The sequence below is a fragment of the Trachinotus anak genome, unplaced genomic scaffold (genome assembly GCF_046630095.1).
Source record: "Trachinotus anak isolate AG129_WGS33_773 ecotype Australia unplaced genomic scaffold, CSIRO_AGI_Tana_v1 ptg000004l, whole genome shotgun sequence".
Classification (NCBI taxonomy): Eukaryota; Metazoa; Chordata; class Actinopteri; order Carangiformes; family Carangidae; genus Trachinotus; species Trachinotus anak.
Window position 1 is genome coordinate 12,998,324 of NW_027273855.1, and position 23,865 is coordinate 13,022,188.

The 23,865-nt window shown below is 38.0% G+C and overlaps 1 protein-coding gene across 3 annotated transcripts in view; it reads right to left on the bottom strand.

The window, feature by feature from the left end:
* Positions 1–2,540: 2,540 nt before the first annotated feature.
* Positions 2,541–23,865, bottom strand: part of cpne5a (copine Va) — a 73,789-nt gene continuing 52,464 nt past the window's right edge. For all 3 annotated transcript variants that reach the window (XM_071476056.1, XM_071476055.1, XM_071476057.1), the window contains 7 exons: positions 15,191–15,237; positions 13,837–14,018; positions 11,796–11,923; positions 9,394–9,496; positions 7,018–7,075; positions 6,670–6,743; positions 2,541–5,599 (listed from right to left, as the gene is read on the bottom strand). In XM_071476056.1, coding sequence (XP_071332157.1) covers positions 5,411–5,599; positions 6,670–6,743; positions 7,018–7,075; positions 9,394–9,496; positions 11,796–11,923; positions 13,837–14,018; positions 15,191–15,237 — 781 coding nt within the window. In that variant the 3' untranslated portion in view covers positions 2,541–5,410. The remainder of the gene's footprint in view (positions 5,600–6,669; positions 6,744–7,017; positions 7,076–9,393; positions 9,497–11,795; positions 11,924–13,836; positions 14,019–15,190; positions 15,238–23,865) is intronic.

A 23,865-nucleotide genomic window follows, 5' to 3' on the forward strand; every position in this document is an offset into this window, starting at 1 on the left:
ATATATGGGGAAAGAAGCTGTATTAAGCCTTTAATGGCTCCAGAGGGAGCTGTTTGAGGTCTGCTGAGCGGTTTGGGCTGAAAACCACTAGTTTTAAAATAAAAAATGTCAGGTAGTGTGGTAGTGCCTGCCACTTAGCTCTGCTTGAGGCAAAATCAGCATGCTACTGGCATAACACACCAAAATCTCTAAAAAACCTGCTCAGCTGTCAGGTTGCATTATGGGTAATGTAGCCCTCATTTATTTTTTAACAAGCAGGAAGAATGAAAGGAATTAAAAAACCAAAAAACAAAAAATGTCTGCTTTGGATGCAAATTACTACTATAATTTGAATTATAGTAGCAAATGAATACCAGTCTTATATTTAATCATTACTGAATACTCAGTGTTGAAATGTAAATACCATTGAATTTATTGCACTGAGAAAACTTTGAAAAGCATCTGTCTGAATTCACGTGGTCAGGGGTTCACTTTCCAAAATTCTCAATAGTCGATTTCAAGTTGTGCAATTTCAAAAACTTTGTTTCCAGTACATATTTATTTTAGGGCTTGCAATCAAGACAAATTCATGTGTCAGATATTGCAAAGCTATATTGAAGTTGCTCCATTTCAATAAAAATGAATTCACCATTTTGTGCAGTGCAATAAATTCAGTGGAATTTCAATTCAACAAAGTATTCATTAGTGACTAGATTGTAGTGATGAACCTACAAATAGGAAATATCAGTTCAATCTGCTGCTCCTCATGGCTTTACAGGGCTTTACAACAAGCTTCAGTTCATTGTTAAGCTGCCCAGTCCAAAGCTTTACTGATAGTGTTGCTTTAGGCTGCAGCACCAAGCAGCAGACAGACACAGTTGGCTACTTTTTTACTTCCAGATATTTCCCTCAGGAGTTGCTGGAGGCCAAAAACAGTGCTAAGGAAAGTAAACATTGGACTCATATTCATCAGGTGGCCAGAAACACAACTTTAGGTTGACCAGATATCCACGTTTTTAGGGACAGTCCCTGTTTTTGGTGCCCTGTCTTTGGCTGGAGCTATCCCCGGAAATAACCTTGTTTTTAACTGTTGATTAAAAACAGGCCTGTAATATTTATCTCCCTTACATTTGTACTGAATTGAGACTCAAAAATACAGGACAAATATCATTTCACTACAAAACACATCTTTTCGTTTCCAATTATGAGATGATTCCGTATTTTGGCAGCCCTACCAATTTTATCAATCGGCCTTCATCATAGTTTGTTACAGTACAACAGTTACCATGGTCAAAATACATGAAACTGGGACTTTCCCCCTTTTTTATGTCATAGAAAAATATGTTGACCGAACTGGAAATGTCCCTGGTTTTCATCTCAGAAATCTGGTCACCTTATAAAATTTAAGTAAATAATATGCTGCTCTGTAACTGCTGGGTGTTTGCTAACATGTTCACCATTTGGCCTTAGATTTCAAGTGTCGGGAGTAGATTCTGGGGGAAATTATGCATGCCTCCACTAACGCTGATCTGAACATAACCATACTCCTAACCCTAACCAGTTAACTCTGCCTACTCCTGAGCGTTGGAATAAAATGGTTTTACTGGATTTAAATGGAAATTATTCTTCCATCTTACTTGCTTTGTCTCACTGTGATCAAACAAATAAACCATCTTGCATTTTGCTAAAGTTGTCAGTATTTTATTAATCTTCAGTTAAGGCAATCCATTACAAAGCATTTCACAAACCACAGTATAACGACAATATCATGTCCAACACCTGGTTTGGAAATTATTCAGCATGCAAGTCAGAGACCAAGAGAGGTATGTAAACAACCTGGGATAAAACAGGAGTAGTGGCAACAAGAACCCATACAGTATGTGTCTCATAGGAACAGACTGGAAAGAACCCAGAGATACAACATGCTAGAAGTGGCTGTTATTTCTAAATAACATCTGAAGTAACAAATGAAGCACATGGCAGATGCACTAATCAGGTGAAATGGATGCAGACTACCAAAACTTCCTGCCATTTTGGCACAAACATGCACATTGTCTAGAGGCCAAGTTCATCTGAACACATTTTGGCACTGAATAGTCTTCATACGGGGCTTATGTACATAATTAGAGTTCAGCCTCAAAGAAAATTCAAAATGAAGGGACAATCAAAGCCATTTCCACCAGGATAAAATAAATAATTGTATTGTTGGAAAGACATCTTTTAGACTGAAAAATATATTTCGTAATAATTAATAATGTTTCACAATTGCATAAGTGTCATAACTGTGCTCATTTCATATTTATTGATTATTTGTTTACTACTAAGGGTAGCAGTTCTCTGAAGGTAATTTTTTTTTTTTTTTTTTTTTTTTTTTTGGAACAGGCCTCAGGGGCAACAAAAATGAGTGCAGCTTGCTGTAATCTTAGAACAGCCAAAAAGCCATTTAATTGTACCTTAACTGATGTATGATTACCATTAATTACATAAAATATGTTTGAAATGTGCACACAACATACACCCCCACCCCCACTTCACATTTTCATTTCCTCTTTTCTCACAGACAGTTGCAGTCACACTCAGTATATGAGCTGCATGGTGACTCGCTGACAGATACCGTACCTGCCAAAAGACAAACATTCCCAGGTTCATTTTCTGAGAAATGAGTACTTTGTAATTGTGTTGAAATGAAACTTGTTAAAAAATACAAATCAATTCAGATTTTTTTTTTTTTTTTTTAATTTAAAGAGATTACTTGCAAAATAAATATAGTGTATATTTATAATTGAATGATATTTAAGTTAGTAATTCATAATACTTATTTAAACATATTTAATAACAAATGTATTCAGTGTTTATTTCTTTTTGGCTTGAATGGCTTTCTGTAGAGGTATACTGGTATTTATGAGTGTTATGTCACTAAAAACTTTGTGGCCTCATTTCACTTCTGAAGAACAAGAGAATTTGACAGCAGATTGAACACTGCTTTGTCTTCTGAGGGAGAAATGTCATCACTGATGAAAAATTAAAACAGAAAGAAAAAAAAAGAAACATGGAGCTGGGCCTGTGACAGAAGGAGTTCACTGCCTCTGGACTGAGTGTTTGCTACATCATTAAACTATCTTCTCTCTGAGAGCACTAAAGCAGTGGGAGTCAAAGAACACTGAACGGCATACAAAGATCATGAAGCAACATGAACCATGTAAACACAATAGAAAGTATAACAACAGTGAGTAATAAGAGCTTCACATTCTCAAAGAACACAACAAATTTTTGTAAACGTTAGTTCTCCAGCGTCATTCAAGGAAACTCTGTTTCAGTACAAAGTAAGACTGAATAACACAGCAGATCAAAAATAAACTCACTTCCTAATGAAACCCATGAATGTTTACTGTTTCCTTGAGGCAATGTAAATAGCCACAGTTGAATTGTAAACAAGTCTTGACTTTGAATATTGTACAAGGCTCAGCAACACTGTTAACGTTCATTACCTCAAAGATCATTAGTGAAGAGCTGTAAGTATAAAAAGTACACAACACTGGTAGAGAGAGTGTGTATCAGTCACTGAGGCTGTGATAGTCCTAATCTTTCAACAGTTTTATTATCACCATCAACGTTTTCTGTGTGTACATCTTAAACATGAGACCTGCTGCTGCGGGCAGAATAACACCTGGGTAACTGAATTTGGATATGTTTCCATATAATAGGCACATTTGGATCGAGATATTGAGTGACTGAGAGATACTAATGAAAATAATGGCCATTATACAGTAAATAGATAACAAGGAGGCTCATAACTGGGCCACGATGGCTGTAACTGTCTTGAAAAACCATATATACAGTCACTAAAAAGAAATGCAGTGAACAAATGTGATTAAATAGACTTCAATTCATTTCTAAAATAAAATTGTGAAATTGTGTCTTAGGTATTCAAATGGTATTCCAATGTTTTGTTATAGAATGGGCTGATGTGCATTAGTGTTAAACAATGTTATCTGGAAACACTCAACGTCAAAATTAAAAGTAAAACACAGTAGACAAAATGCACCCGTAACACACTGACTAAATCAGAAAAGATGGACTCGTAACTGTTCTTGTTTGTATAGTAACTTGTCTTGAGATCACCCTAAAAATATTCACATATCTTGTGATTGTTCAGTTTTCATACTGGAAAAACAAATAAATTTAAAGAGAAAAAAAAAGTGGGTAATAGTTGACATCAGTCTTTCAAAAGTTTATTTGTAGGGTCCTTTAAAAGTACTGAGCAAAATCCCAGACAATAAACTGTAACCACAACAAATATAATGGAAAGAAACACAAACAGAAAGATAAGAGTTTAGATTTGGCAGCAGTATAAGCAGTGTAATTTACCTGTCTGTGTACTAACAGGGAACGCAAGTATGTGCTTTAAATAATTATAATCTACTTTCCTGTGAACATATTGTTTTTTCATTATACATTTTCATTTTATTACATCAGTATAATAGTTTTCTTATAAACATACTTCTTATTGTCATCCTGTTCATAATGATGGTGGAAGACAATGCAAAAACCATGTTGAAAACATAATGTGGGGTCCTTTCCATTATTTTCATTGTGGTGCCTGTTGGTTCTTTCAAAATAGTGGTTTTTCAGCTTATTAACATTATAATCTTTGTGCTTTTTATTTGGACAGCAATTAGTGCATTCTGTTACTATAAATATTAGAAATACGTATAAGACATGGTGCTGGAAAATTAGTATGGCAGCAGCTCACAGCAGGTCCTCTACATTACAGCTTGCAATCAAAAATTATCCATCAGTGAAAATGATTCTGAATAGGTTTTATCACATGCTTTTATATTACAGTCCTTATCAAAGTAGAAATGGGGACTTTTTTATTACACTGGTCACAAAATATAAGATGGAAAACTACTGGGGAAATATGACTTTAATCCCCAACCTTTAAAACCCCCTCAAAGTTATTTCTGCAATAAATAAATAAATAAATTAGTATACACATAATCTCCTAGTTTAACACACATTAACTCCAAAAGGTATCACAAACATGATACACACTGGCACATTCTAATATATTTACGCCTTCAAACAGGCCCTCTCTACGGGGTTTACTTGCTATCCATTACATCACCACTTTGACAGGTTTGACAGCGAACAACTAAAACCTCCTTCTAACAGCAGGCTCCTCTCTGCACTCTCATCCTCAAGTGCTCATGACAAAAAAACTCCCTGATCATCAGCAGGTTTCCCCCAAACAGTCTTAATGCTCCAAACCACAATGGAGTCTCATCATCTTTTTGTTTAGTCGGATTAATATTTATGAAGGAGCCTCGAATGCGTTTCCTCTCTCCCCTCAAAGAACGGTTGGTGGAGGTGGGTTCCAATCAATCCTGCCCCTGCCCCACCCCAAGGCAGAGCTGTGTGGTGGGACAGTTCAGACGGGGTTGGTCTGGGGGTGGTCGCCGGGCGAGTAAGCTGGTGGGACAGGGTTGGGTTTAATGCCTCTGCTCTTCATATAGGAGATCAACTGGTCAGGGATCTCAGCCAGTACATCTTTAGCCAGCCTCGCCATGCTCAGCACATGGTTACCTGTGCGGTCCATGTAGTCTCTGAACGGGACAAACTGGTGTGACATGGGAAAGAAAGGTACGACTTTACGAAGGGAATGTATCATGTATGCAATCATGTATTGGGATTATTTCTTCTAGTTCTTCTAGTATGTTCTAGTATTGCACCCAAAACGTTTACAGATAATTTGACATTTGAGACGTCAGTTTTTACCCCCTGATGGCACACCTGTTATGCTAGATGTGGGCACAGTATCATACATAAGAACTTCCATGTGATCTTTTCTCATTACTCAATAGGAGGCAACTACTGTGCAGTTACCCTGTGTATGTTCTTTCTTTCGCTGTGATGGAGAGCAGGGATTGCAGTGAATACAGTGTTTGCAGTATACATGGCTTAGCCAGATTTGTGTGATTTTGTCATCCCCACTCTCATCCAAAACTCAGAGGAGGAAATACAAGCAGCCCAAGGTGACAAATCAGAAGTTGGTCTGTAGCTGCCAACATGTAGTTACATTTTCATCTTTCATTAATGCTTTGTAGTTTCGCCACAACCCCATAACACACAACTGTAAATCAAGCTTGAGATTTTTACCATTAGTGGGACTACAGATGTAAATAAATGTGAACTTATTTTTTCTTTACACTGGCAGCAGAGGAGAGGTGAGGAAGAGTTTACCCTCTTTTGAGCATTGAGAAGATTTTGCTTGCATTTGCTGGTTTGATGTTAGAAAGGGTTTTAACTTCAGTGAGAGAAAGGGAAGAGAAAAAAGCAATAGCAAAAGTACAAAGGGAGAGGGGGTGTTTACCCAGTTTCTGATATCTTGTGTACAAAGTTGACATTGTGGGCCCAGTGTGGGCTGTGGAGAAGAAAACTCGTAGAGTTTCCAATATAGAGAGTTAATTCTCCTGGGAGAATGAATATGGTTTTCTCACATCCTTGATTTTCCGTGTCATATTTCAGGATAATATATATCGCTGTGGAATAACAAATAACATGAGCATCTACGGACATGTCCACTAATGAAGCAAAAATGATACTTTTCTATCACTGTGCCTTTGGGAAATGAGCTGTTTCCTTCCTATGATGAGCAGAGAGTCTGACCAAACATTAGAAACCTCTCACCTGTACAATGTCTCTCTCCGCCAGCTTCCCCCGTGAAGAGATCCTGATGTCATCACCGTCCAACTCAACCATAGCTACAAAGAAAAGATGTGTTATCAAAAATTATCTGTAGTATGCCTTTGTATCCAAATGGCACACATGTTCATTTCTAGTTGCTCAAGAAACTTGTCAGGGCAAAAAAATATTTTCATCCTGTGAATTGAATAGCTGTTACACCTGTGTGGCAAGGCCAAGGTTGTTTGAATAAAACAAACCTCCACTGATGCAAAAACACAACAAACTGGTTTCCATTGTCTTGTTTTTTTTTTTGCATATTTTTCCCCAAAGAACTTTAGTTACTGTTCTCACCATCAAACTCAGCTTGACCAACTCCAACAATGATGATAGACATGGGGAGTTTAGCTGCCTGTCATGAACAAGAAAAGCAAACAGTCAGTTGTCATTCAGATACCTGGAAGAGCAAAAACTCTATTTGCTGAAACTGAGGGGTTACATTTCCAATATTCTTGTTTGCTCCCAATTCTATCAGTATTAATCTGAAAGCACGGTTCCCCAGAGACAGAAACAATAATGAACAAGATCAAATAAGATAAACATAAACGATACATAGCATCATAACAGTTTTCTTGACTGTGTTTCACATCACATTATCCTGCATAGCTTGGGTTTCCTAGGGACTGAGAGAAAATACAAAATATATTATTCAACCCAGGGGCCCTAAGGTTGTTACAACAGCAAGCATATAACAGAATATTTTAGCTAACTACTATATACTGCACGCAATTTAAAGGCTGCTTTTGGTGGAATACAAAATGAGTTAAAGTACATAAGGTTACACAATGTTCTTGTGCTTTATCCTATAAATAAAAGCAGTGGAAGAAGAACAGTTAAGAAACATGTGCAAACATGAATACTTCATCCTACACACTAGCATTGCAGAGCCTAACATTATTTATTCATCATGTTTGTATATAGAAATGTTTCAAATTCAGTCACAACAGGAAAGCCGCATGTCTAATCTTTTTATTTCCAATTTAAACAAAACCCAAACCTACATAATAAAGGTTTAATAAAGGTTCATCCTCCACACAGCTTGTGGTGAGGAGGTTACTCTACTGCATGAATTTAAACCACAGTCCTGATGTGGAGAATGTGAAAGCTCTGGCATGAATGAATGATACATGCTTGTGGTAGAAATGCATTTGCAGGGGTAAAAAGTAGGTCAGCTTTCCTGGAAAAACCTCCCAAGGGGAGAAGCCTGTCATAGATAGGACTAACCAGACTGAGGAGGACCATCCTCTCCATGTTCTTTATCATTATTCTCCCTCCACCAGACTCATTCCTCATGACCTCCTGCTCTCTACACAAAAATACATACATTCTGTTTGCCCCTTTCAAGCAGCAGAGGACCCCAAAGGCAGATACTTATAAATGCCAGATCAGATTCTGTATCCAGAGCTGAATTATTCAGTCTACACCATTTGTTACTTTGGCTGTACTGTAAAGTCACTCAAGGGATCTCACTCCATCAATCAGTTTGAACTCATCCTGACAGAACCACAATAAACATATAGAGGCTGAAAGCAGATTGCTGTTCTCATAATAAGATTTTGTTGAACATTTAAGGACTATACCAACTTTTTTAGGGGAAGGATTAGCACTAAAATGACATGCTAACACACGTCTGCATCCAGATGTTCAGTACATGTATTAAATCTTTTCAAATCCTGTTATCAAATATCAAAGGATAGAGTTGGCGTTGGTATTTACCCCACAGGCTGGACATATTAGTCAGTGAAGGTTTGGGGAACAAGGAATTCAGAATAAACATTACGGTGCAGTTTGGCCAGCAGCAGTACTTCTAACATTACTGCTGCTATGTGCAACGTGCTACCTGCAATCTTTAAAAACACCTCTAAAAATACATCACAGCATCAGAGAGCACAAACAAGAAAGCAACAGTGCAGAGATGAGCGTCACATGTAATTCTTTCGTGATGATTCATCTCTGCAGGGCAAAGGCTAAATGCCAAGTGAAGCAGGTCATTTGGTCCTTTGCTCTGTGAAAAGAGTAGCCAGGTCCAAACTGAGAGGTGAGAGGTGGCAGCAGGACACAGCAGGTTCGGCCCAAGCAGCGCAGAGCAGCAGACAAGATCTTAAAAGGAAGGTGTGGCTGTTCGAATGGTTTGATTAACAGTCGCAAATTCCCTTTAAACCCAGTCTGCTGGGGGTCAGAGCACCGTGTACCTGGTTGACGATGACTCACAGAATGCCAGCCTTACCACCGTAGACTACAAATCTTTTCATAAGACACAAAAAATAGGCAGAATGCAACACAAGCAAGACAAACAATTCTTAAACATTTTACCAAACAGGTGCCTCACATAGTGCACAGGACAAAGCCCCTGCTTTTGATAAAGTGAACCTGTTGACCTAAAACTGAATTTCAGCTGAGACCCTCAACCCCCTGAGGGTCTTAATAAGAAGAAAAAATATTAGACAGAGCGCCCAAGCACAGGGGGTGAGGCCAGTGTAGCAGAAAACATCCCATAAATCCTCAAATCTAGTGCTACTGGCTTATAAAGCCCTCAAAGTAACAGAAAGCCTGAGAGCAGTGCCACAGTGAGCTAAAAGCACCTGTGATGCCAATGCCCTTGCAGAGGCGAAGGAGAAGAGAACGAGAGAGAGGTGAACATCCACCGGCTAGAGTTAGAGATGCACTTACATTCACTATGGCCTCCTTGGTCTGAGCCATGTCTGATATGACGCCATCAGTGATGATGAGCAGGACAAAGTACTGAGATCCATCCTGAACCGCTGCTGCATACCTGAAACAGAGGAATCATCAGCACACAGTGGTTTAAGACAGAACCACACTGACAATGTTAAAGCAAAGCAAAGTTGAAAACAGATGCACACTACATGTTCATGGATTTACATGCAACTCTGAGATTGGTTTGAACATTTGTCTAAACGCAGCAACCACTGTGTCAGAGATTTAGGAGAAAAAAAAACAAAAAACATAAAAAAAAACATGTTCTTCAGAAACAAACTCCCCCCTCCACCCAGCGTGTGACACAAAAGCTTAATATAGACATGTAAAGAAGTAAAATATGTTGTACAGCTCTTCGCGTCTCAGAGGTCTATCCAGACACTATTACGAAACCCATCAGAGACACCACAGTGAGTGTGGCCTAGTTCTATCTCCCATCGCTGGCTGCTCTATGAATAATTTATTAAACTGTTTATGCAAAGTGCTGCAGTCTTATTCTTTAAGAACATTATTGATTCCCCAGCACTCAATTGACCAGACTTGATGAGCTAGAAGGGGAAAAACATGTCAGATCATCGTGAGAGCCAAGGACAGGTCGGAGGTGAGCCCTTACTCTTGCTTTGAGATTGGTAAATTTGACTGTGAAGCACTGACATTTTAATCAAAGAGCATGCCCAGTCAGTGACAACGGCAAGAGTGATGACTAGTGATTAGGAGATTAAAGAGACGTTTGTCTTCCTCATCTGCCGTACAACAATGTGGGCCACACTCTCAAGACTGGAGACATTTGACCACGTTACCAGAGTACAAATTGCAGCACAAGACACATTACTGCATTGCAGATAAGCTACATTACTGGCTGGACAGCAACAGTGGGACCAGCCCTATTATCGCAAATGCCCATGACTGACTGACTGACTGACTGATCATAATTGAATGATAATATTTCCACCATTGGTCAGCCGAATGCCATGTGACTGAGTTGGAGTTTCCCCATTTGCCATTGTTCTTTATGGGTACCAAATGGTGGCAAATGGCGCCAACCATGGGTTGAGGGCGACACCTCCTGTTACGTCCCATAAACTATTTTCATTACATGTATCAACATTACTCAGGGTGGCAGAGGAATATAAGACATACTGAGCATGATAGAGCAGGAGAGAGGGAAGGAGAACGAGAAACCATTGGTAAGTGCTAAGCTTAAGAAACTAGCAGATCTGAACAACATGTAAACAACAGAAACACCAGTAACTGGAAATGAGAAACTTACTGTAGCATGTCAGCACAGCAATGAAAGGCCTGTTAAAGGTTCCTGTCCACTGAAACGCTAGCGGACTTTTAATTTGAAACGGTTGCAAGAAATGTTGTTTGTATTAAGTCACGATGCAGTAACTTTTACACGGCAAATAAGAGCAAATACAACTACTAAAATATGAGCAATACATATCAAACAGAGGGAGAGGGAGTTAAAAATAAAGACCTGCCTACCTTTAGATTTGCATTGATAAAACCTATTTCATTAGCATTAGAATTGCATTAGAAGTGTTAGCGCATGTGGTAATTGTTAACAAACCAGAAATGAAAGTAGTTTATTTGCTGCTTAAAACCTAAACTAAATTTCAAGTTCAGGTCCACAGTGCACAAACCTGTGACCAAGTGTGAGACATAAATAACCAAGTCCAAGCAAAGTCATAAGTAAATTAATTTGATCACTGAGACTTCAATCCTAGCTTGAGTCTGGGAGTCCAGTATCAACACACAAGTTTGAGGGTAAAAAATTGTACACTTGTGCCTTTTTGTTATCATTTCACTACTGCTTCAACCTTGAGGAAACAATTTTAAACCACTCACATTTGCTGTGTTTTTAATGCGGTACAGCCCCATTTGGAACAAATCCTATGAATTCAGTTTATTCCATTTACAATGACAGGATGTTTCAATTAAAGCATATGATTCTCCATTCACAGTAATGCTTATTTATTGAATAAAGTGACTCATCAACACATCTGAAAGGCTACATGACATGAAGCCGTTTACAAGTCCCGTGCCCTCTCCTGCCTCCTACTATCTTACCTTACCACTTTTGCTAGACGTCTAAAAAGCAAGGTAGCACCTGCACTTTACAATGGCTGGTGCAACATATGCCTTATTACCATTTCTATTCATCTCAGCCTGACAGATGATTGTTTATTTTCCCTTCATTAGTTCCGTCCAATTCAATGAGGAACCATCGCTCAGCGTCTTATTATCTCTGATGGCTTGTCTGCCTGCTGAAGATTATTTACAGACTGACTTTGAAAGAAAAGACAACTGTGGTCTGATACGTTCATTGGGACAAATATTTGTGTTTGTACCTTGCCACATGATTAACAACAGGGGCGAAGTTGGTGGGTCCATACAGCTGAACCGTCTTAAGGCTTTGATGGTAAGCTTCGAGAATCCCCTCCATGCCGTTACAGTACGGGTTTTCAGTGTTGCCGTTCTGAGAAAAACAAAACATGAATGGTACAAAAACTACAAAAAGGGCAGTCAGAGCTTATTACAATGGGGGTACACAAAACAATTGATATGAACAGCATTTCAGTTGTGCCACACAGTGTTTAGGACTTTAACCTGTGATAATCCTGAGAGTGGAAACAAGTAGTGAACACAACATTGACATATCATCATCTTTTAAGTTGATATGGTGAACTTGTTTGCACACAAACAGCAGTTATTGAGCAGCACTGACAATGTTAAGTCCAATATTTACTCTCTTTTAGCTCTGCTTTAGGTCTCCACCAACTCCTTAGGAAAATATTTTTTAGTTGAAATATGCTGCAAAACACATCTTAATGTGGAGAGCTGCTACCAGATGCTTGTTACCCAGACTCACGGAACAGTCTGAGAGCTGTGCAGAGATATTCCCTTCTAAAGATTTTGAGAAAGTCTGCACCTTCTAACCAATCAAAGGCCAAAATTATGGTGTCAATCAATAAGTGAATGTGCCTCTGGTCTACCACTCCTCTCATGATGTTGTTATGGCCAATTCACAGGCTAGCAAGTTCCCAATTTCTGCATTAGCTAAGACAGTGTTATACTGCAAGGATATAGGTGAGGGGCTGGGTGGAGATGAGTGGGAGGAATGGAGTGGTTGGCTGAAGTGCAGTGTTTCACTGCCCTCTCTGGTTGACAGTGTCAAGTCTGTTGCATCTCCAAACACAGTGGTGATGGGTTTGTTTATGCATGGCTGTGTTACTGTATATTTCCTAGTGTGTAGTGAATGAGTGAAAATAACAGCCAAGAAACCATCACCTACGTTGTATTTACACAAGTAACTTTTGTCCTAGTAGGTCAAATATTTGTCAGCTCAGTTTTGTTAAGTTACAGAGGTGTGCCAAGCTACTTCATGCTGAGGGCAGGACTTTTGCCAACATTAATAGCACCAAGCTGATCACCTAGTTATTAAAAAAAAACATACAGTAGAAAGCTAACACAATGTCTCTTTTTTGTAATTGTATACAATTATATAATTACATATTATGTATTATAATTATATAATTCTATATACAAATGTATAGTATAAAGCACAAAATATGTAAATAAAAGTTAGTTTCATTGTTGGCTTTTAACAAAATGTAGCTTTCAATCAAAGCTAAGCTAATCTGAACATACTGCTGGTGACTAGATACTCTTCCCACACTCAGTGCAGCAGTGATGTCACAGTTGGACGAGCCCTCAAGTACCACAGACACTTCTCCACCAAAAAAACAAATCTAGTATGAACTTATCTTTAGGGGCAGAATGACATTTCTGAAAATATTCTTTTCTCCCAGAAATGTGTTTGTCAAACTTTGCTTCAAAGGTTAACTTCCTTAGCTACAAGGAAAATTTCTAACCAAACACATATATAACAAATATTTCACCCAGGACTGTAACTTTTCTTTTAAACCCACTTACAAGACTAGAGCATGAAAGAATGAGGCTTCAATTATATGGTGAGATGAATCTTAATTTGCAAATTCTAATGGAAATATGGAGTGATGCAGACGTTACCCTGTAGACAGACTCCTCATTAGGCTGTACTATGCAGCAGCCAAAGCACATTAGCTGGCTGAGAGAAGCCAAATTGATTTAAGAATTCTTCAGCCTTACAGAACCTAATTTGCACTATAAAAGGTAAATGGAATTCACTCTGAATTATGCATGTAAGAGGTGTAGCAGCATTTTATCTCAAAATGCACACATCCATATTGCACATGAAAACATGCTTACCCATATATGCTGGAGAGAGCATGTGCTCACACTCAAAGGCTCCACTGGGAGGGCCAAAATCATTTTCACATAGAGTCAGATCAAAAATTCTGATGCTGAATTACTACCAGAGTATCTTAAAGAACCTCATAATTTACTCACCAGAGGGAACTCATGAGAGACCCTCCCATCAGGGGGCAGTTTAGCACCGAATCCCAGGGCAGGGAACATCTTATCACTGTCATAGTCCTGGATGATCTCTCCCACAGCCTTCAGGGCCATGGCATAGGCATTCATCTGGTATGGGTTCATGTAGTGCAGTGAAGTGGACTGGGACGGATTTCCTTTCAAGACAAGAGCAGTCAGAGTCAGTGATGCAAACCAGCAGAGTGAGGCCGAACTGACGGCTGCAGTGAGAGAAACATGAGTGAACCAAGACTAAGTTGGATGTTCTGAATCAGCGGTGGGGCTCAATGTGACTGTGGCTCATTAGCGATACTGGAATTGAGCAATGTCATGATGGTCACTGAATGTTAAAAAAAAAAACATTATATTTTCCTGTATACGATTTTGAAGTTTCAGTGAGATTTTGAACTCTCAAATTTGATGTGTATGTCTCATGGATATTGATTTCCATCATTCCCCTTTACACAAAGACAATTCAGTAAAGTCCATATATTATATTCAACAAATATGTTGAATTCAGTGGAAGCACAGAGTAAGATACCTTCAGACTTATCAGACTGAAATGTTTAAATGGATGCAGCAGCCACTGACTGACTATTTAGATAATTGCCATGTGAGAGTGTATTACAGTGTTCATTGACGATATATGATTATATCCACAAAATTTTGTTTGAATTAGACTGAACGTGGCACTTTAGCTGACATGAGGTGTCTCCATGTTTATTTGGTTTTCTGACATGTCCGTACTATGAAGCACCAAGATGGATATGTCTGAGCTGTCAGACTTTCCCAGTTGTGTTGATATAAACAGTCTCTACAAATCAGAAACTCATAACTACAATAAGTCTGACATCACATGAATGTAGCATTAGGGATGGATGTTCCCTGTTTAGGTTTAGAGTTAGGGCAAGTCCTTAAGTGGCGTATTAGAGAGGACTTTCTTCCCATTTATTTTGTGCATTCCTACATTCGTACATCTGTGTGTTGATATACCACACCCTCTTATTTAACTATGAATGATTGGTGGCGTGCCTTAAAGTACACATCTTATTTTTGCTTGGTGTTTTTCAGCAGATACAGCATTGTGTTTACCTTTTCTAAATTCTGTTTATAATCACTTTTGATATGTCCCCTCTCGCTATTGTCCCATCTTGACATTGTTTACTGTTTGAAAACTTCAATAAAAATAGTTTTAGAAGAAAAATGATCAAATATTACAAGCAAGGAGAAAAATCCAGCCCCCTCTTTAATACATTGACAATGCCATAGTCATACAAAAGATGACAGATGGAAGCAGAGCAGGGTGGTGGTAGTCACATCAAACACTCACCGTTTGATGCAGTGAAATCAATGGCCACTGTGAAGTGAATCTGAGTCCTGCAACAAATAAATAGTGGAAAGGAAGCTGTTAAACAAAAAAAGAGGCAGGAAAACTCATGGCTGCAGTTTAATGAGCCCTGGGCTCTCCCTTGTTTCACTGTGTCCTCTGCTCCACCTCCCAATCTACCTGAGATGAGGTGTAACAATACAAAATCGAAAATAGCGTCAATAATAGACCTACTGTCCATCTTTATAATGGTGTTTTTGCTGCATCTAATCAGATTTTTATTATTCAATTCACAAGAAAGAGAGAGCATAAATTTACTTATGGTCAAACAGCACCTGAACCAGTATTTTGATCTTTAAATAACACATTGTTTTAAAGATTTAACAGCTCAGTGGCTCAAGTTAAAACCACAGACACATCCCAAAAACCTACTGTCACTGATAAAGGCAGAGTTGTTTCCCAAATGCTTTCCACAAACACATAATGAGTTGCTGCAGCTGGCATCAGAGCTGCAAAATAAAGATAATCCCGATTCCTCACTAGTTATCCAATACATCTACCATCATAATCTTCATCATCATTGTAATCAACATTATTGTCTTTGTTGCACTTTGTTGCTATAGTACAATCAGTGGGAAATTTCAGGTATTGAATTCAATTGTGACTGGATATTTTTTATTCATGAGCTCATAATGATAGCCAAAACCCTGAAAAGAGACTAAACATGGCCTAACAAGTCTCCGCTGCATTTGCCAGTTTCCCTGGAGAGACAAAGGCAGAGCGAAGGGAAGGTGGGCTTAGATCAAAGTGTGTGCTCTTTCATCGGGATTAACACTGATTGCCTTTTCTGACTTCACCTCCATTATGATATACCCACAAGCACAGTATCCGAGATAATGGCGGCCTCCTCCAGGGGAGAGACTGACCCCAGCTCATTAATCAGCATTGAGCTGGACTGCTCACCTGACAAAGGGGAACTGTAACAATGGCGTGCTGTCTCAGCTTGAAAGACTCTGGTGATTTCTGTGGTTAGTTTTGAATGTTTGGCCAGAAAAGCACCGTGGTGAGTTAGAGTTAAGGTCCAGTGCAGGACAGTAGAAATGGCAACACAGGAACTGTCAGTCAAACTGCCAATTAGGTCATCAGAGCATTACCTCGAGGTTCATCCTTAGACAGTAGCTGCTAAACTGCAGTCAGCTGAGCTACGCACGATATGATGCATTACTTTTTTTATCAGACTTTGTATAGTGCACAGCATCGACCAGTTTTATATTTTTACCATTAATAGCATAATGCTGTGTACAAGTCTCAATCCTTTAATAGAGATAAAAACATTGTAACAAGAAAATACATACACAACTAGACAGAACAAACAATAATATTACAATGTACATAATATAAGTACCTAAAAATAGTAACAATGGAATGATCAGTCAGTTAATCAATATCATAATCAATTAATCACCTAAGACATTTATCAAGCAAAACTGCTGCAGCTTTTCAAAAGTAATGATTTGATTTAACATTATTCTAAGTTTAATATTTGTTTTAGACTTTAAAAACAGAAACCCTGACAGGTTTCACCAGGTCACTGAGCACTTTAGGTGCCCTGTAGACATTTCTAATATTTTTATATTTGACGTTATGGCAACTGATTTTCTGGTGACATTATTGAATTTATGTCATTTTCAGCCCTGAATTCTAGGAATTATGTTTGTGCTGGATTACACACCTCATGTTTAACACCCAATGGTTCAAGTTCAAAAGTGGGGGTGTGGAAGTCATGGTGGGGGGCAGCATGTCTGACATGAATGTAGTAATTAAACAAAATTGAGATTTTGTAGAATCATCTAATAGCAATATACTTCTCTGGTGACAGGTTTGTTAATGTGTCAGTGGTGAGGTCTCTATTAGAAATTGTGTATTTTCTGATTATATACGATTATCTGACCAGTGTTTTCTAGTAAAAAATACCAAACCACACAGCTGCACTGTACCCAAGGTGGATATGCCTTGTTTCTCCGGGGACTAATGCTTGGGTTGTGGTTATAATTAGGGTTGTTTTCTTCACATTGCCATCCCTTTGTTCCACTCTGTGCAGTAGTTTTCCACGAGGACTCACTGGGTGAAAAGGCTCAGAATTCAGGGCTTTCTCAGTGATGCCACTATCTATTAGAGAAAAGTACTGTGAAACAAACAGGCCAACAGAGCCTGGACACATTCGGTCCTTCGGGGATCAGTGTTTGCTGCTGTCTGACTGAGGCTTGCAGGAAGAATTACATCTCTCAGCTAACATACACTATGTCTGTGTTCAGTTGTCTTTTTTTTTTTTTTTTTTTTTACTTGTGAAGCGCAGTGGGGATTTGTCTAAGAGCTGAGCAAACAAATTATTTTGCGACTAAGAAATCAATATGGATTGATGTCAACTGATGCCGCTGTTTTGTAGGTATTCTTACAAGGACCCAACAGCTGATGGCTGGTCTGGAGATACTATTTTATCCTTGCCATCCTCCAATCTATAGTCCTTGAAAGCAGGTAATTTTTCAGTCATCTTTCATTTCTTAGACTCTTCCTTGAGCAATATATTGTTTCTTTGGACAAATTAATGCAACATCATCATTTCCTACATTTGATCAGGACTTCATAAATCTGAAACCAGCTTTCAAATGGCCTCTTACACCCTATTTCAGTACAAATCCTTCAGAACAGGCAGTCCAGTAATTCCCTGTGGGCTTCAGCTTTCCCCTTCATATCACCACTAACTTGCTCAGTGTCTCATCTTCTCTCAGTTTTGGTCCCAGATAAAATGACAGCTCTTCACCCAGTCAGTGTGTCACCTTGAATCACTGCAATAGTTTAAAATAGGTACAAATGTATCCGTATCATTTCAACTTTCCCCTTCCAGTTAGACAAACACCATATGGCAGGAGTCTTTGTAATGTGAAATCCCTGCAGTCTTGGCAATCTGGGTTGGGTGGGATATTGTATGTAATGTAAAACGTGACAAAGTATGCAGCTACAGTAAACACCTACAATTGTATCAAATGTGCTGGAAACCAGCCAACACAGACTACAGCAATGTGCAGATTGGCGAAGTGTTTTTCTTGTTTAATGAGATTCAGGCAGATATACGCAGGAGTGTATGTTTGGTTTCAGGGGTGGGAAGGGCTGGTGGTGGGGCATACATACCATATGTGTACTGTGATTTTCTTTATTCTATAGTTATATGAAAGAATATTTTTATTCAAGGGTCATACAGGTCCCCAGCCCACATGGACTTACAAGACACTTACACTACCTTTAGAAGCAAGAAAAAAACAAAAAAAGAGGAAGCCAATACTTGCTGCAGCAAACATACACATACACATCAGATATAAACTGAATCTAAACTTCTCTCATACCTGGCCTTAAACAAAAACTGGGCAATGTCAGGTGTCTTATATGTAAACATGTGATTAACAATTACTTGGCAGTTTTATGAGGGACACCGAGCTAAAACTAATACAGTCTCATACAACAGTGCTGCAATAAACAGGTGTTTCTAATATTTTGTCCACTCCATTAATATCAACGACAATAAAACAGAAAGAGAAACACCTTTTTGTATAATGCAATACAGTTCAACAACACTACAGTCTCCAAAATAATCATACAGTTGAATCAAAAACCTCTCTGGACTTGTTTCAGTAAAACTGAACATTAAAATCTTTATGAAGGAGGATTTATTGCAGGACCGTTGCATTAGACTGCATTAGTTTCAGCTGGGTGTATCTGCCAACTGAGTGTATGGAAACGGGTAATGTGCACAGTCATCTGTCATATCAAGCAGCCTGTGTGATGCATTTCATTCTCACCTTCATCCAACTCACAAAGGAGACACTTTCTGTCCTCCTCCGGGACTGAATGGAAGTGTCCAGTTTCCACAACAGCAGGCAGGATGTCAGATCTTAACTGAGCACAGACAGACTTCAAAGCTCTGCTCACGTTATGGGTGAGTTGTTGCTCGGGATGGTAACTGTGCTTAATAACGCAGTATGTTCTCAGTTTTGGTCTGCTTAATATTTCTTATGTCCATTTTCTTGATCATTTTTAAGTAAAGACTTAAAGTAACTAACGCTACAAGGTGACTTATTTCTAAATATATACTGTAAACCAAACTAAGAGAATAATATGGATGACTATTTAAGCATTTCCAATAAAAAAAATAAAATAAAATAAAAAGGTTAATACATCTATTGCACTGATTAACCTAATCCACAATTACATCATGTGACCCTTTAGCCTAACTTCACCTGGCTCCCATCCCATATCACAATATCATACTGACAGTTTTGGGGCCATTTTAAGCACATCCAAGAAGCAACACAAAGCACTGTTTTGCACTTTATGACTTTTTGTTTGTTTACAAAAACCGCCGATCCCTGCAGCACAATCCAAAACTGACACAGCCACAAAACTGACACAGTTGTTTGTATGTATTGTAACCAAGATCTTTATAAAACCTAACCTTTTTAGAACAGCCCCCAGAGCTGCATCGGAGTCTGACAGGATACTTATTCCTATTTCAAAAGTAAAATGATCATCTAAGGTAAAACCCAAATGTTTATAACTCTACAAATATGACGAAAGAACTGAACCAATATAAAACACAAACTTACTTTTGTGTATCCCCTTTTTTCTAAAATGCATAATCTGGGTTTTATCTTTAATTCCCATTTACTCAACCATGTACAATATCTTTTAACATAAGATCCTGTTCAGTGTCTGCCAGACCTCCATCATCTGCATGAATAAAGGTACCAGGTGTTAAGATCACAAAGCTTGACCCCTATTGCTGCTTGCTTGACTTCAACTATTAAATCATTCAAATAGAGTGCGAACCATGTAGGAGAGAGCACATCCTCTTGTTTCACTCCAAAAGCAGTTGGAAACTAACTGGGCTTGATAAAGAGCTTTCACAGCTTTGTTAAATTTCCCATCACTACTGAATTTAAAAAATTTAAGGCTAATAAGGTTGCGATTTATGCTATCAAAAGTCTTCTGGAAATCTATAAAGCAACAAACAGTCCACCACCCCTCTCGCATTCTCACACAGATGATGCCAGACAGGAGAATATATATAGAGTGTGTGTGATCAATACAAGCTCTAATCCCATCGAACCCATTTTGTTTGTCTGCCAGTGGCCCAATGACTCTAAATAATGTTTGAGTCTTTCATTAAGAAAAAACTAACTACAGAAATCTTTCATTAAAGTGTCTAAACACAACTAACACTTCTCCCTCTATAATTCATGGGAACTCTTGGATCATTATAATTAATTTAAATCAAACTGTGGGAATCCATCTTTTTTACATGACAAACTGGTCCTTTCTCTATCTAACAAAAACAAAGGGGATGATACAGAACAGAAAACAGACACGGCAACTTCAGAAATTCATTAGATAGGTTAGCAATATCTTTTTTTTGCCACCAATTGCATTCTTCTACGTCTGTGTTAAATACTTATTACAAATATACATATGCCTCCTGTTGCATATTATCCTGCATGGTGTTGTTAATATTGACTATCCTAGCAAGAAAAACATAATCACAATCACATGTGCACTTATTTGCAGACAATCAAGAAGCAAAATCAGCTTTTCATTTTTTCACAACACAATTAATAAAAAATTCCGAGGATTCATTTTCCAGTAACAGTTTCATGGGAAATGGCTTAACTATTTTCAGGCCTAATCTATTTATCATTCTCTGGAATAACTGATTTTGTTTGCGACTCACTATTCCTTCTTTTCTCAGCCTTCCTCATCTCCACCTACATTGCTTTTATGGCCCAATGTCAAAATGAGACAATGAAGCAGCACAAAAACCTGCAGTCCAGCACACAATATCTGATCAATCATTTAATATCAATACCATCTTGATGTATTTTTGCAAAGGTGAAACACATGTAGAAAAATCTAACATTTTAGAAGAATGACTGTCACATCAGAGAAATGTCTGCTATTTTCAAGAAGCAGTGAACATTGAAAAAGAAAGAAAAGAAAATGGTATACTCCTATAAAAACATCATTCTTCTGTCTGACCAGAAAACCTATATGGGGAAAAAAAATAAAATCACTTTCTCCCATTTCAGGACGACACAACATTTTGGGATGAAACTATTAAACCTTAATAAGATCTCCACACAATAGAGGATCCATATAAGCCATCACACGGCCAATCTCACTGCAGATTTAAATTAAAAAGAAACATTTCAATATGTGATCAAAGGAATATAAATATTTCATCAGCCTCTCAGAGTCAGAGCAGTATATGGCGTTTGGACTTTAATTACCTCTATTTGATTATATCTCTGCCCCAATTGAACGTTAATGAAAATTAATGAAAAATCAATTCACTGTGAAACCAGTCAGGATGTGACAGTGTATCTGGAAAAGAAATTGCTCTTTTTACCCTCTGCTTCAGAAATAGTCTAAAATGCATCTAGTCATCACCTTTTAGAAGGGGAACCATAAAGCAAACACACCTGAAAGGAGAGGAATCATTAGCAGAAATCTAAAATACCAAATTTGGGTCACAGATCAGATTTATACAGTTTGCTGTTCAGGCTCTTGCTCATATTTCTCATCATCTCTCTGAATGGCAGTGTTGGCAGGCATTCAGGCTCAGCTTCTTCTTTTTTTCCAGTTGGGTTTTATTCATTTGCATGAGTTGAAGAAAAGTCAACTCCTTCACTCAGCTTGTACAGATGCCAAATCAAAACTATGTGACCCATGGGATTGACTGTGACTCTGCGCCAGAACCCATAAATTGCCAAGTGTGGATGTGAATGCATAAAATTTAAATAGAAGTAGAATTCAGTCTTGATCTGATTCAAACATATTTTACAACTTTCATCGCAATTTCTGATTTCTAACCTTTTTCATAGATATCATTATAAAATTAAGACATAGCAAATAAAGGATTTATTATAATAGAATAAAAAAAATTAAAAACTGTTGCATTTGCAATGTTTGTGAATGTTTGCTCAGATAGCTAATGTCTTATTTTCCTATCTTGGCAATAATATCAGCTACTTGTTAAAACAGCATGCATCTTATAATTAGAGGACACATACATTTAATCTTTCCTGGCTCACTCTCAGCACCCACTGCATGTTTGACCGTCCCAATGGGGCAAATCTCTTTATTTCTAATTAGGTTTTGTGAGTTTTTCTCATCCTTTGTTTCAGGGTTACGGATGTAGGGCTGTGGTTTATTTTCAAAATGTGGGCGATGTGAAGTCCTTTGAGACAATAACAGTTATTAAAGGTTATACAAGTAACCCTGATCTAACTGGGTGAATGTTCAGTGGAGAATAGGTTCCATCTATACAGACTGATAAGACTTTAAAGTTGCCTAAAGGTTTTCCAGTTTAATTGACAAAACTTCTCCTGGGCTCTCTACACTCACTGAGTCTGGTCTTTCATTTTCCATGGATACAGTTAATCTTTCCCATTGCAGACCGGCAGTGCGCTCATTGTTTCATCCCTCCACTGTAATCTTGTTTATTTTTCTCATCAGTCTGTCATGCAATCTGCTCCAAGCTGAGATTCTGTTAAAAGCAATATCTTTTATTTTCCTTCTCTTACTTGATAAATTAAGTTATATATGATTGGGGATCTCACAAAGTGAAATTATATCTTTGCAGCAGTGCCACAAATCACTTAGCTACCACAGCTTGCGCCGACATTGAGATCTGTTGGATAACAGCAGTGCATAAATAATATGAAATTAAATTCTAGGCTTGTATATCTAAAATATGCAGATAATGGTCCCAAGTCCTACAAGGAACTGAAGGAAAATGAAAATCTATTCTAGTGATGTTGAGACAGGTAGAGATCACAGAGGAAGAGGAAGCCAGACACCAGCCTAAACCTGATTAAATATTTACATTTTTAATTATATGAATCAACAATTCAGCTCATATAGGTTGTCTTTAGGAAAAAAGCTTGAACTCATCTTAATGAAATATCTATGCATAGTTTTTAGTGCACAGGACAACCAACAACCAACTTAACTCAGACGTGTGCATACTTTCGTGGGCTCATTGTAAATATGAGCATCCATGTGTTTTTCTGCTTTGTAATTTTTATTTTTTTTATTTTTTATTTATTTATTTATTTTTTTTATTTTTTTGAATTTGTGAACATTACAATATTAAACAGTTCCCTGTGGAGTTTTTAACCTTTAGTAGCACTAAAGACCATTTTAATGTGTTTTGTTTGTCTCATGCTCGCACTTGTGGATGTACATTCACGTGGGCAACACGATACACAGCCCTGCCAGTGGTTTCACACTAATCCGCTGATGTGCAGGTGACGGTAACACACCAGGATAAGCAGCAATGCAGAAGAGGACTGCTAGCGACTAAAGAGGAATGTAAACAATGCAGGATGTAAAATACTTTTTTTTTTTTTTTTTTTTTTAAATCACTTTTGCAAATGTTTTTAAGGAACATATTTCCTAGAGATCAAGGACACACACCATTTGCTTGAGTAACACTGAATATACATTTTTTTGTTTTTTTGCAAGAAAACTCACTCTTAATCTTTTAGGTATTCCCTAGCTATGGACTTCATTTCTATGAAAAGGTCAACTGATATAACTAAAACTAGGACACACAGTATGATAGAAAC